The sequence below is a fragment of the Neophocaena asiaeorientalis genome, unplaced genomic scaffold (genome assembly GCF_003031525.2).
Source record: "Neophocaena asiaeorientalis asiaeorientalis breed wild unplaced genomic scaffold, Neophocaena_asiaeorientalis_V1.1 scaffold363, whole genome shotgun sequence".
In the NCBI taxonomy this organism is placed as follows: Eukaryota; Metazoa; Chordata; class Mammalia; order Artiodactyla; family Phocoenidae; genus Neophocaena; species Neophocaena asiaeorientalis.
The window spans coordinates 954,431-968,123 of record NW_020172006.1 but is presented as its reverse complement, the minus strand read 5'-3'; the positions used below and the strand labels follow the sequence as shown (position 1 = coordinate 968,123).

The following is a 13,693-nucleotide window of genomic DNA, read 5'->3' as shown; positions in this document are numbered from 1 at the left end:
GGTGGGGGGCCCGGGGGGTGGGGGGAGGATCAAGAAAAAGCCCAGAGCGCTCAAGGATCAGAACATTTAACCTCTCCCCGGCTACGTGCCATCCTGAAGACTTGTAGGAAGGGAAAGCAGATCCAGCAGTGGGGCGACTGTGGCTCTTTTCAATAGGATGACGATAACCTCATTGTTCCTGGCTAGTGACAATGTCACCTGCTCAGAGGCAGGGGCCGCTCAAGGTACCCAATAAATGTCTGAATTAATTACCGGGCAAAGGAGGAAGCCAGCACTGTGCATGATGCCAAGTAGGGCAAGATTGGCCTTTATCAGAATACCAGGCGCTCCTGTAAGTCAGTGCTGAGGGTAAGTGCAGTTCAATTCAGCAGACACTTATGGAGCATCCTGGTGTGCTGAGCACTGTAGTAGGTACTGGTAACATAAAGATGAATCTGGGATAGTCCTCCCTTAGGAACCTCCCAGTCTAGTGTGGGATACAGATGAAGGAACAGAATTACAAGAGCCGTAACTACCATGACAAAGGGAAGTACGTGGCCCTCTGAAATCACAAGGAGACAACCTATCCAGAAAATTCCCAGAGGAATTACCTTGAAGGATGAGTGGGCTGACTGAAGGGACTGGGAGTGTTAAATGAGTGAAGTCCTGGGGGTAGTGGGGCCCAGCCTGCTCTGAATGGGTTGGGGTTGGGAAGCAGTAGTTGGCTCTGGTAGTTGATTGCCAGGGTTGCAAAGGACCTTGTAAACCTTGTTAAGGAGTCTCGAGTTAACCTGTAAAGAAATGTGGGATCACTGAAGTGTTTAATGCAGGTGGTGACCAGATTGGATTTCTGCTTCAGAGAAACTGGTTTGGTTTCAGAATAGAGACTGGATTGGGGGGAGGATATTCGAGGGGGCTGGGAGCCATGGAACTGACCACACATTTAGAATGGCCAGGACTTGGTGACTGATTACCTGTGTGGGGGAGGTTGAGGACAGGAGCAGAGTGCAAGATTAGAGTTTACGTTTCTGGCTCAGACGACGGAGATAGGGTACAGTGGGAAAAGGTCAAAGTTGTGGTGTGGGGAGAGATCTTGGGCTTGGGAGACATGAATGGGGGTGTCCCTCCACTGACTAGACTAAGTGTGACCTAAGGAAATGTATGAATGTTTGGTGGGATGAGAGCTGGGCCTGATTCATCCCTGTGTCCTCGTGGCCAGCAGTAGCCTGGTACCCAGCAGAGGCTCCTAAAGACCACATTTCCCCGGCCTGTGCACACGGGGCCTGGGTCAGGCTTGCCCACCCAGGAATGCTTCAGCAGGGTGACTGGTAGAACAGGTGGGGAAGAGGGGCCATGAGGAAGGGCAGGTGGTCTGGAAGAGGGATGGAAAAGAAGTCTTTATCTGCTTGAAACACACACAGTAGTATTTATGGATGAGGTAGGAGGTCTGGGATTTCCAAAGAGATTTGGAGTTTTTAGAAAACATGGAGGGAAAAGGGACATAATTAGGAAGCTTGGGAACCGGGCCCAGGTCTTGGCTGATAAAGAAATGGGGCTGCGAATATCAGGGCAGGGGACTATTTTGTGTAGCATCTGGAAATGAGCTTCAGAAACAACATTTGAAGTGATTGGATTCATTAAACTTTCAAAGCTGGACAGTCTTAGAGTTCTCTTCATCGATTTTGCCTCACTATTTGATAGATGACTAAACTTAGGCCCAGAGAAGGAAGTGCGATGCCCTAGGAACATAGCTAATTACTGACAGCGGCGCGACTGGATGTTGGGAGGGTGGGGGTAGGGCATCCACACTGTCCTGAAGTCAGACTGATACGGATTTGATCCCAGCTCCAACTTCCTCACCTCCTAGCTGTGTGACCCCTCTTTCTGAGCTTTCCTCGCCTGTAATGTGGGGACGTTAAGAGCTCTCAGTGGTACAGGAGTGGTGAGAGTCCATCATTGATCCATTCAGGGGTTAAAGTCTGCAAATTCACATTTAACTGCCTGCTTTACAGAGCCACCTTAGGGTTAACCAAACAGCCTTGCCAAGGAGCCTTGAGGTTTATGGGAGAAAGAGGGTGTCACAGGTTCTGGGCTTATTATTCTCAGGGCTGTATTGTTTGGCTGCTGTCAGACTGCAACCTCTTTTCTCCCTTCTCCATTCCAGCTAGCAGAACTGTCCCTTGGTAGGAGCTGTTGCCATGGCAACTCAGTTCTCCCCAGCAGTTTGGCTGCCTTGAGTTCTCTTAATTCCAGCGCTTTAATCTTAGAGGTAGAGCCCACAGACAAGTTGAAAAGGAAGTCACACCTAAATCTGACTGAAGGACATTCCTGAGTTCTGTCCCTATCCCTGGCCCTGTAATGACCTGTAGTGGAGTCTCCAGTTTGGAAATCCAGCCTTCCCCCTAATACTGTAGATCTCTTCCACAGCAGCAGCCATCACATCCCCTAGGAAACCTTCCCTGACAACCTCCAACACACATCTACAAAAAGAGCCAATCCCTTCTACCTTTGAGTCTTCCCCATCAGCACCTACATATTTAAGCCATCTGTTTCCCTTTCTCCCCTATGAGCTCCTCAAGGGCAGGGACCTTGTCCTGTCCACCTGCTTCAGAGGAGGCTTGGGTGGAATAGGTCCTCTCTACATTCTGTGGGATGAATAGGGATTGAAGAGTGGAGGCGTTTGAAGGTTGAAAATCAATTTATGTAATGACTAAGTGGTAAATCAGACCTGAGTTCAAATCCTGACATTATTGCTTAGTAGCTGGTTGGTCTTAAGCAACTTGAACTTCACCTCCTTAAGCCTTAGTTTCTTCATCTGGAAAATGGGGATTTAATACATTCATCATAGGATTACTGTGAGGGTTGAGTTGCAGAGTGTATGTAAAGCACTTTGCACAGTTACTAGACTGTGAGGGGAGGTTCTGTGTCCTGCTTGTTCCTCACTGTGTCCCAGCTACCTGGCACAAAATAGGCACATACGTGTTTTATTGAATGAGTGAGTGAATTTTAAAAGATGGAAGTTGTTCAGGAAGCTGGGTTTGTAAGGATAACAACCGGTGTATCACCTCATGTGTAATAATTGCTATAGAGTATTATGGTATTTTTGTTAGGTCTGTGTGGCAGCATTCCCCAGATGCAGCCCGACCCTCAGTCTCTTTCCAGGTCCCTCTCTGCATTCGCCTGTGGGCATCTCCAGGCAGGTATCACATGGGTCTCACCCACGTCCTTAGTGCTCAGCCCAAGGTCTGATCTAGAGAAGAGGCCTCTAAAAATCCTGATGAACAGCTAAATCTAACTTACATTTGCATCATGCTTTACCATTTACGGGGCAGTTTTATGCCTGTTGTATTTGGTGTTACCAACCTTGTCACCACCAAGGATATTCTTGTTATTTAATCCCATGGGCCTATATTTTGAAAAAATACCCATCAGACAAATTACATTTGTTAATCAGTCATGCCAACTGCTAATCAGAACTTCTGCTCTATATGAAATAAGAATTTTTATCCCCACTTCCAGCACGGATGTGGACATGCAGTAAGTACCAAAGAAATGATTCCTGAATGAATACATGTGTGATTTCTTTAGCCTTTCTGAAAGGTTGAAAATGTTTTGCACCCCCCCACCCCCCCCCCCCCCCTTTTTTTTTTTTTTTTTTTACTGTATCTTATATCTAAACATCCCTGTCAGGAACTCTTGACTTCACAATAGCTCCATATCCTCATTATATTTTATTTATTTATTTTTTGGCCGTGCCACATGGCATGTGGGATCTTAGTTCCCCAACCAGGGATTGAACCGGTGTCCCCTGTGGTGGAAGCGCAGAGTCCTAACCACTGGACCGCCAGGGAAGTCCCCATATCCTCACTTTATAAACAAGGAAACTGAGGCCTAGGGAGGGAAAAAGCCTTGCCACAGGCCACACGCTTTAGAGGTATTGTCCGTGTGACTTGCTTCCACTAATATTCTGTGACCTAAATGGGAAAATGCAAATGCTTGAATGGGTATTATATGAAACTAAAATATTTTTCTTCCTTAAAATGCCTACTCTCTGTAGCTGTACAGCATAAATATAACCCCCTTCAGTAAGATGGACATTCCAGTAAGCTGAAGCCAATCATTATGGCTCCCCTAAATTCTGTAGGGTACTGTTCTTTGGATGAGAATAAATCATGAGCTCCCTGGCGATGGCGCTGTGGGTTCACTCTGCCTCTTGTGCCCCCAGGAATCTCCTGTAGTGGAGCTGAACGTTGGGGGTGAGTTCTATACCACCACCTTGGGCACCCTGAGAAAACTCCCAGACTCAAAGCTGGCGGAGATGTTCTCCAGCTCCGCCAAGGCCTGCCTGGATGCGGAGGGACGCTTCTTCATCGATCGCTGCGGCACCTATTTTGGACCCATCCTGGAATATCTGCGCAGTGGGCAGCTGCCCACACAGCACATCCCCGAGGTGTACCGTGAGGCTCAGTTCTACGAAATCAAGCCTTTAATCAAACTCTTGGAGGACATGCCACAGATCTTTGGTGAGCAGGTAGCTCGGAAGCAGTTTTTGCTGCAGGTGCCAGGCTACAGTGAGAACCTGGAGCTTATGGTGCGCCTGGCGCGTGCTGAGGCCGTGGCAGCGCGCTGCTCTAGAGTTCTGGTGTGCCTGGTACAAAACGAAAAGGATGATGCAAACTGCGCGGACGCCCTGCGCTCCCTGGAGGCGGACAAGAGGTCAGTGGTCAAATTCGGGCCTTGGAAGGCAGCCCTGGATATCAGGGACCTCCTGGACTGCATGAACATGGACATTAAGGCCCAAGGGTACCAGGTACACTATTCACACAACAGTCCATTACTACCAGCCAAGGTCTCCGACTACTTCTATACCTTCAGCTTCAGCTGGTGGTGATCCCCAGGGGTGGGGGCTGTTTGTTACGAGCTCTGGTGGGACTTACGAAATTAAAGGTTGCCTTCCAAAGCCATCTTCCTTTAATTTTAAAAACAAACAGACATCAAAAACTTCCAGGGTGGTCTACTTGAGTCTTGCCCCCAAATATGTGTTTCCCCTTTGAGGACTTCCCACTCATTGCAACTGACTCCACTGTACTTGCCTAGAGAGGTGCAGCTGTTTCCTCTTTAAAGCCTCATGTACCTGCCAGACCCTTCCCTTGAAGTCCAATAGCAAGGCAGAGGTGAACTGGAATGTTTCAACAATGCTTTGGCTGGAGATGCGGGATGACAACAGGAAAATAATAGGATGTCGTGAGTCTAGACAGACCTAAAAATGTAATCTACCCAGCCTCAGCTTGTGGTCCAATCTTCTAGCCCTGGTGTGTGCCTTCATGAGGAAGATGCCAAGTTAGTATACCTGGAGTAGACGGTGCTCAGATCTCCTTTCCCGGATGCTGTGGGTATTGGCTGCTAAAGCCTCACAGCTGTCCTCTTATCTAGAGCAGTAGTTCTCAAAGTGTGGTCCCTAGACCGGCAGCATCCCCAATACCTGGGAACTTGTTAGAAATACAAATTCTCTAGTCCCTACCTCAGACCAACTGAATCAGAAACAGGGAGTTGGCCCAGCAGTCTGTTTTAAGAAGTCCTCCAGGTAATTCTGATGCACTTTAATTTTGAGATCTGATCAAGAACAGAATTGCTATCTCGCTTGTGTGGAGGTACAGCAGACTGATCCCTCACCTCAAGGAGGTGCAGTTCCTATTCTAGAGCTCCTCGTGGGATCAGGCTGAAGTCAGTCTTCACCGAACACCACATTCTTGCTTAGTGGTCTTCCTCTGCTTTACCCGGCTTCCCTCCCTCCCCCTCACCTGAGAACACATCCTCAATAAACCACTTAAACAAGAGACTCTCTCAGGTTCTGCTTCTCAACCAAACACATTAAGTAACTCTAAAGAGGACACATTCATCTTTCTCCAAGTTCAGGTCTGGGATAGATGGCCCCCGTTCCCCACCTAGTAGGATTACCAGCCATCCTGGGTTCCCTGGGACTGAAGGTCAGGTTTAACTGTGAAGCTTTAAGAAATTAACACTGAATCAGAGAATTTCAAATTTAAACATAAAATCGCTCAGAACATAGTTATTTTCAGTGAGCGTTTTAATTCAGTAACTGCATCTGCTTGTATATTTTTTTCTTATTTTCAAAGCTTGTTCTATATTTTCTTTTTCTTTTTTTGGTATTTAATATGGTTGACAATTTAAAGTGGAAAAATCCTGAATATCTATTTGAACTTAACATCATGAGTTAATTCAACGTTACTCATCAAGAGCCTGAAAAAAGTTCATACCCTTTGATCAGTAATTACACTTCTGAGATTTGATTCCAAGGAGATACCCTGCTCCATAAGATCTAAATAGGATTGCTTAAAATCTCAGTTTCATGAATTATGGAAAGATCAATGTCCTCCCCAAGATTTCTGCACATTCCCAGAGGGCTTGTCTTCTTATGGTCAGCTCTAGTTCTCTGTTTCTGCTAGATTCATTCAGCATAGGGGTCAACTGGATGTCTTAAACCTGTTGTGCTGTTCTATGCAATGCTTACCCAGAGTTAACATTCAGATCTTTTTCTTAATTTTTACAAATGCCACTCCCATCAGCTATTTGTGCACATAGCAGACTGTGGCAAATACAGGCAAGTAAGGGGAGTTTACCACACAGAAATGCCAACAACTTCAAACTGAATATTGGGCATATTTCTTCTTAAGGGTGCCTTAGTCACCCCCATCACTAGGGGCTTTTCACTAGTAGATTGTATTTGTGTCCTATTCTTTCTTCCCTCTCTATTCCTGCCATGCTTCTCTGTAGGTGGGAGTAATCTTCCCCACCCCACTGAGTTCGTGCTTGGCCTCATGACTTAATCTGGCCAATGGTATACGTGTGGAACTGACAGTTGTGCCAGTTCCAAAATGAGGCTTTCGAGGCATGCCAAATTTCCACCAGCCCCCTTGTGTTCTTGTCATTTGCCAAAAGACCATGTTCCAGTTTAGCTACCTCTTAACTGCTCTGGCTCTAGCCTGCATCCCTTTGGATATGACTCTCTTCCTTAGCAACTTACCAAACTATTTTATTAAACGAAGGCAATTCCAATACCCCGGCCCCCCACTCCCAATCCATAATACAATTAAGATAACATACTATTTTTATCCTACTTAATTTACAATAGCAAAACAATTGGAAATAAGCCAACTTAGTTACATCTATATAATGCAATGTTATATAGCAAAATTTACAGATGGCTTAAAATTATTGGGGAGGAGATTAATTTAATTCAGTACAATTTAATTAAATCTTTGCTCTAAAAAGGATTTAAGGTGGTAAGGCTTACAGGGCTATGAAAAAAGGAAATATCATAAAAGACATAAATTAGAAATACATAAATTGACACGCTTGGTTGCCTTCCCAATAATACCATCTCCTCCCTTCCTCTGAAATAGCAAAATAAGTAAAGCACATTAGTAATGTTCAAAATACCATCTCTGATTAAGAAATGGGCAGAAGACCTGAATAGATATTTTTCCAAAGAAGATGAACAGATGGCCAACAGGCACATGAAAAGATACTCAACATCACTAATTATTAGAGAATTGCAAGTCAAAACCACAATGAGATATCATCTCACACCTGTCAGAATGGCTGTCATCAAAAAGGCCACAAATAACAAGTGTTGGCAAGGATGTGGAGAAAAGGGAACCCTCATACACTGTTGGTGGGAATATAAATTGGTACAGCCACTATGGAAAACGATATGGAGGTTCCTTAAAAAACTAAAAATAGAACTATCATATGACCCAGCAGTTCTACTCCTGGGTATATATCTGAAGAAAACAAAAGATACATACATCCCAATATTCATAGCAGCATTATTTACAACAGCCAAGATATAGAAGCAAACTACGTGTCCAACAGATGAATCGATACAGAAGATATGTGTGTATATATACAATGGAATACTACTTAGACATAAAAAACCGAAATTCTGCCATTTGCAACAATGTGGATGGACTTAGAGGGTGTTATGCTTAGTGAAATCAGTCAGAGAAACACAAATACTCTCTGTTATCACTTATATGTGGAATCTAAAAACTAGCACAAACAAATGTATATAACAAAGCAGAAACAGACTCACAGATATAAAGAACAAGCTAGTGATTATGAGTGGGGAGAAGAAGGGGGAGGGGCAAGATAGAGGTATGGGAAGGACTTCCCTGGTGGTCCAGTGGTTAAGACTCCTTGCTTCCACTGCAGGGGGTGTGGGTTTGGTCCCTGGTTGGGGGAACTAAGATCCCTCATGCTGTGCAGTGTGGCCAAAGGGTAAAAAAAAAAAAAGGGGGAATAGGATTAAGAGATAAAATCTATTATGTATAAAATAAACAAACAACATGGATATATTGTACAACACAGGGAAATATAGCCATTATTTTGTAATAAATGGAGTATAATCTATAAAAATATTGAATCACTATGCTGTACACCTGAAACTCATATAAAATTGTAAATCAACTATACCTCAATAAAAAAAAAACACCACCTCTATTCATTTGTAGGGGTATATGTGGCTTTTCAGATCTGTTGGGATTAACTAAAGAAAATTATAGAGTCAGAGGAGAAAAACTTAAAACTGAATGCTAAATATAACTGTCACTATAATCCAAAGGGAAAACACACAGTAAAACCTTTGAGGTTGCCCTCATGGAGACACCCTACTTCATGGCACTGTGCCAGGTTTTCAGGTCTCATTGTTTTCTTAGAGCACCTCTTTTTTTTTTCCTTCTACTTATTTTCCTTGTCTTCCCTGCCCCCCCTTTCCATTCATTATTTTCCCTTTTCTGCTGTGCTCAGTGTCCTGGAAGACTGATCTCTAGGTACTGCATGTCCAGGCCCCTTCCTGGTTGGCCAAAGCCTTGGAAAGTATGAGAGTGGAAGACTGGGGACAAGAAGGCCTGGGATGTTGGTATGTAGATGAATGTCTTGGAATGGTGAAAATATTTGTGTTTCCTATGAATGCCCACCAGAGGGCACCCATTCTAGAAGAGGCTTTCAAAAAATAAATGGACAAAATGATCCAAACTGTGCATTCCTGTGACTTCCTTGGTGGTTCAGTGGGTAAGACTCCGTGCTCCCAATGCGGGGGGTACCCCGGATCGATCCCTGGTCGGGGAACTAGATCCCGCATGCGTGCTGCAACTAAGAAGTCCACATACCGCAACTAAAAAAAGATCCTGCATGCCACAACTAAGACCCGGCGCAACCTAAATAAATAAATATAAAAACAAACAAACAAACAAAAAAACCTGTGCGTGCCAGTCAGCCTCTTTCCCCAGAGCTCAACGGAGTCATGAGAAAGGTGGCCATGATGGTAGGGATGGAGTCTGTGCGTGGGCTCTGTGGTATAGTTCCTCTTGCCAAAGCTGATCTGGTCAATGATGAATGACCAACACTGAGTCCCTGATATGGTATTATTCCCACCGGGGGACTAGCTACTTCTTGGTGGTAGGCAGATAATCCTGCAAATCAGTTAGCTGTATTGCACTGCAACAGACTGTTGGGAGAAATGCTGGCATTTCTAAGCAAATGGCATTGACAGCTTTGAGGATGTTTGCAAAGCTGCCTAGGGTTAGGATGAAGATTTATTTCATTACAGGGTAATAAAGCTAGTTTCACCCTCCAATCCTGGAGACATTTCAGGGTGATAAAAATGTTTCCCACTGGGTTGGCAGGAAAATTTGTTTCCTGACCGGTATAATAAAGATAATGTTGGGGGGAAAAAAAAACTGATATTGTCTCTCTCCAGAGGGCAGGTTTGTTAGCATTCCTTCTTTAAGATTGAGCGTTTCCTAAGCTCAGTGTTCTTCATCTGTGTTACAGATCTACTGTGCATGGCATTCACCTGCATTGCTCCCATGGTGTTTAGAGGGCAAGGAGAACTAATACAAACATGAAATTCATGCTGCCTGCTATGCTGTGAATGATAAGCTGCCTAAATCTCTTTGGGCTTGTTTTCTCCTTACCAGCTGACTCTATGGAGGTTAGCAGCTTAGGAATTGTCTAACCACATGACAACCTCTTGACCCCAAACTTAATACCTTAAAACTATAACCATTAATCATTTCTCATAGCCTATAAATTGGGCAGTTCTTCTGGTCTTATTTTATCTCACTCATGCATCTGTAGTCAGGTGGGGGATCAGCTGGGGTGAGGCTGGTCTGAAATAGCCTCAGCTGGGTCAACTTGGCTTTGTTCCATGTGGTCATTCACTCTCCAGTAGATTAGGTTGGACTTATTCTCATGGCAATGGTAGGTTTCCAAAATCAAACAAAAGACCTGAAGAACTGGTATGTGGGTGGACCTTGAGGCCTAGGTTCAAAACTAGCACACTGTAACTTATGCTGTATTCTACTGGCCAGGCACAAGGCCAGCCTAATTCAAAGAGTGGGGATACAGATTCCATCTCTTAATGGAAGCAGCTCTAGGGCTACACTTCAAAGGATTTACATACAGAGAGAGGAAAAATTGGGGCCATTTTTTACAAATCATGCTACCATATGCTTTATCCTTTCCATCAGGGAGGGAGTGGTGATTTAACCACATAGGAATAGATACATATCCCAGATTCAGATTTGACTTTCCTACTGCTATAGACAATGTTTGTGTCACCCCCCACACCCCCACCTCCATTTCCAAATTCATATGTTGAAATCCTAATCCTCAATGTGATGGTATTAGGAGGTCAGGCCTTTGGGAGGTGATTAGGTCCTGAGGATGGAGCCCTCATGAATGGGGTTAGTGCCCTTATAAAACAGACCCCAGAGAGCCCCTTTGCCTCTTCAACCATGTGAGACATGGAGAGAAGACAGCTATGAACCAGGAAGTGAGCTCTCACCAGACACTGAATCTGCCAGCACCTTGACCTTGGACTTCCCAGCCTCCAGAACTGTGAGTAATAAACTTCTGTTGTTTATAAGCCACTCAGTATATGGTATTCTGTTATAGTATCCTAATATCTCTATATATCCTATTGGTACTGTTTTCCTGAAGAACCCTAATAATACCTAACTGCAATGTTTCCGCCAGCCCTAGCATTCATGTATACCTTATTCATTTTCATGGTATCTCACACATTGTTTCTGACTAAGGAGCTTATTTTATGATGAAAAAAGTATAGCAAAGAAACTTCTTGGTCTTGCCAGTTACCCCATTTACTCAGATGTAGCTATAATAAAAAAATAGGGCTTCCCTGGTGGCGCAGTGGTTGAGAGTCCGCCTGCTGATGCGGGCAGCAGAGGCCCAGCAGTACGCAGGCCTCTCACTGTTGTGGCCTCTCCCATTGTGGAGCACAGGCTCCGGACGCGCAGGCTCAGCGGCCATAGCTCACAGGCCTAGCCGCTCCGCGGCATGTGGGATCTTCCCAGACCGGGGCACGAACCCGTGTCCCCTGCATCAGCAGGTGGACCCTCAGCCACTGCGCCACCAGGGAAGCCCCGTGAACCATACTTTACTGTGCAAAATGTTTCTGCATTATTTCATTCCACTGTCACTACATCTTTGTCAGGCTAGGTGTTAGTGCAATTGTAGTTGAGGCTACTTGTTCATTAAGTGCTAGTCGTAGTGAAATAGGAGGGAAGGGGGCAGGGTGCAACCTTTAAAATAATGACATGGCCAGGAGTTCCCTGGTGGCCTAGTGGTTAGGATTCTGGGCTTCAACTGCTGTGGCCTGGGTTCAATCCCTGGTCGGAGATCTAAGATCCTGCAAGCTGTGTGGTGCAGCCAAAAAACAAACAAACAAAAAGAATGACATAGCCATTGAGGATATGACATAAACTGGTTAGAATCAACTAGGTCCAAGATGGCAGAAGATTCACCATCCAGTAGAGCTTGAGCCTCATTATATGCTCATTGTAATACATTAGCATATGCCAAATGACACACCTGCAGGCGCCTACAGTTCCAAGGCAGACCATAAAAGGCCAAAAAGTGGGCAGTGGCCCAATTCCTGGAAATCCCCATCCCTTCCCCAAAACAGTTGAATAATCCTCCCACTCACTAGCCTATGAAATTACTCAGCCCACAAAAACCATCTACCCCATATTTCAGGGCCTCTCATCTTCTGAGATGGCTCACACTCTGTGGAGTGTGTTTCTCCCACCATTGCTCTCACTTTTTGAGATGGACTGCATTCTGTCTATGGGATGTTGTACCTCTCTAAATAATCCACGTCTTCTGTATCGCATTGCCTCTCGCTGAATTCCTTCTGGGCTGAGACATAAAGAACCTGAGCTTCAGTAAGTCCTGACACCAGGTGAGCAATTTTAATTAAAAGACAGTGGGTTTGAGTCCCAGTCAGAGTTTTGGCTGAGTAAAAGTCCCAGCCCATGGGTTCAAATCCAAGTGTGAGTTTTGGCTGGGTTCAATCCCATCTGAGTTGTGCAGTCTGAAGCTTTGTTGCTTAACCCTTGGCCTCAGAATTCTTTCCACTCTCCCCTAGCTGTCAGAGGATGGCTTGAGTCCTTAAAGGATAGGTAGCTTTTGAACAACTGGAGTGAGAAAGCAGGGAGAAGTACCCTAGGCAGAGGTGGGGGTGGTGGCATCCAGCTTCCTGTAAGCAGGTAGGGTAGGGGGGCCCCAGAGAAAGAACCAGGCATGGTTTTCTTAACATAAGGGAAGCAATTTTTGGCCTAAGCCATTTTGTGACCTAAGCCTGACCACGTTTGTCCTTGAATAGGTCTCGGTAATTAATTAAGTGAAAGAATGCAGGAACAAAGGAAAAGCAGTCGAGAAACAAGTTTCTGGGACTTCCCCAGTGGTCCAGTGGTTAAGACTCAGAGCTTCCACTGCAGGGGATGCAGGATCGATCCCTGGTTGGGGAACTAATATCCCGCATGCCATGAGCCATGGCAAAAAAAACACCAAGTTTCTCCCCAAGGCATATACATAACAATCTGATACATGCCTTTGGGTTCTACAGGAACTAAGGCTCCCCACCCAGGTGGAGGATGGAATGATGATGTCGACCCTCCTGACTTCAATCCACTAAAGCCTGGACTCTGTTGACCTCTGCCCCAATTCTACGATGAATTCTCCTCTGCTCAAGCCCCTTCATGAATATGTACGCTCCCTTAGCTTAACGCTTCCCCAGTTTTCCTGTTTGGAGAGACAATGCATTGCGGAAGATTGATTCTTTGTTTTCCTTACTTGCTGCAAGTAATATATCCTTCCTTATTCCTAACTTTGGCTTAGTCGTGTCTTTTGGGTTCACTAAGGTGAACCACTTTTCCAGTAATGGCTTGACCAAGAGGAGAGCGCAGGCAACATACAGATGGCAAATACTGTGAACAGCAATGGATGATGCGAACGTCAGTTTGACCTCCTTCCCTTATCTCCTGAGTCAAAATCCTTACACAGCTCCAGGTTTTGTCTCTAGCTCTGAAAAGCTCCACCTCTGCCCTTTACCCGATAGTACTTCCTCCCTCCCTGGGCTCAGTTCCCCCGCCAGTCTCTCCGTCACTCAGATCAACAGCAAGCTCCCCAAATCCCCCATTGGCTCCTTTAGCCTTTCCCACTCAGCTCCTCCCACCAGAAGCCCCGCCCCCTGCGCTACGCTCTCGCTCTGGCTTACCTTTCTCCGGCGCAGGTGGCGTAGGCGACCAAATCCAGCGGCACAGCGACAGGGCAGTCGAGCAGCCGGAAGCGGCCTCTCTTTTCCGGAACCGCACTGCCTTGTGGGACC

The 13,693-nt window shown here is 45.4% G+C and overlaps 1 protein-coding gene across 1 annotated transcript in view; it reads left to right on the top strand.

Annotated features, from left to right (window-relative positions):
* Nucleotides 1–7,244, top strand: part of KCTD14 (potassium channel tetramerization domain containing 14) — an 8,668-nt gene extending 1,424 nt beyond the window's left edge. Inside the window, exon 2 of the mRNA XM_024749421.1 lies at nucleotides 4,205–7,244. Coding sequence (XP_024605189.1) covers nucleotides 4,205–4,870 — 666 coding nt within the window. The 3' untranslated portion in view covers nucleotides 4,871–7,244. The remainder of the gene's footprint in view (nucleotides 1–4,204) is intronic.
* The last annotated feature ends 6,449 nt before the right edge of the window (nucleotides 7,245–13,693 follow it).